Here is a 744-nt window from a genome sequence, read left to right on the forward strand (position 1 = left end):
ACTTACTGCTTTAGAAGTGAAAAAGCTGAAATTTTGGTGCACAATGACACATTTACCTTGTGTTTCAGCTGATAACTGTTTAACCTTTTCTCATTTGTACAGTCCAAGCTTTATGTGCCAAGCCTGATGACTGAAGTAGGAGACTGCTCACTCCATGATCAATGAAGGGAGAGTCAACTTCTTTTTTTGTGGGAAGGGGCCCAAAACTGGACGCAGTACTCGAGGTGGGGTCTCACCAGTGCTGAGTACAGGGGGACCATCACCTGTCAGGCCCTACTCCCCACACTGTTCCTGATCCAGGCCAGGATGCTGGTGGCTTTCTTGGCCACCTGGGCACACTGCTGGCAAACGGGTGCCAGGATATGGGGATGACTGTCACCCTCCGACAAGCCCACCAAGCATCCCCTCTGGGCGCACCCCCAGGGGACAGGGAGCAGCGGGGTGCCCTGGGGAAGGGCAGGGGGATGCCGTGAGGTGCCCAGGAGCACGGGTGGGGATGGTGGGGGGCAAGGGCTCGGCTCCTACCTGCGAACTCCTGGCGCAGCGCCCGCATGAAGGCCCGTCCCACCACCTGGGCCCCCACCAGGATGATCTGCGCCAGGTACTTGGCCTGCGGGGGACACCCTGCCGTCAGAGCCCTGTCCCCAGCCCCGTCCCCTCCCCTCTCCCCCAGCCCCGGGGCCCACCCTGCACCTCCTTGGCCCTTATCACTCCGTGTCCCGGCCCTGAACCCCCCCCAACCCA

General features: G+C 60.8%; 1 protein-coding gene across 1 annotated transcript in view; it reads right to left on the reverse strand.

Annotated features, from left to right (window-relative positions):
- The window catches only part of LOC106884891 (coronin-7-like), a 50,590-nt gene that overhangs the window by 2,499 nt on the left and 47,347 nt on the right, over positions 1–744 (reverse strand). Inside the window, exon 28 of the mRNA XM_014936630.1 lies at positions 526–610. Coding sequence (XP_014792116.1) covers positions 526–610 — 85 coding nt within the window. The remainder of the gene's footprint in view (positions 1–525; positions 611–744) is intronic.

Source organism: Calidris pugnax, unplaced genomic scaffold, assembly GCF_001431845.1.
Source record: "Calidris pugnax isolate Ruff unplaced genomic scaffold, ASM143184v1 scaffold17, whole genome shotgun sequence".
NCBI classification, from domain to species: domain Eukaryota; kingdom Metazoa; phylum Chordata; class Aves; order Charadriiformes; family Scolopacidae; genus Calidris; species Calidris pugnax.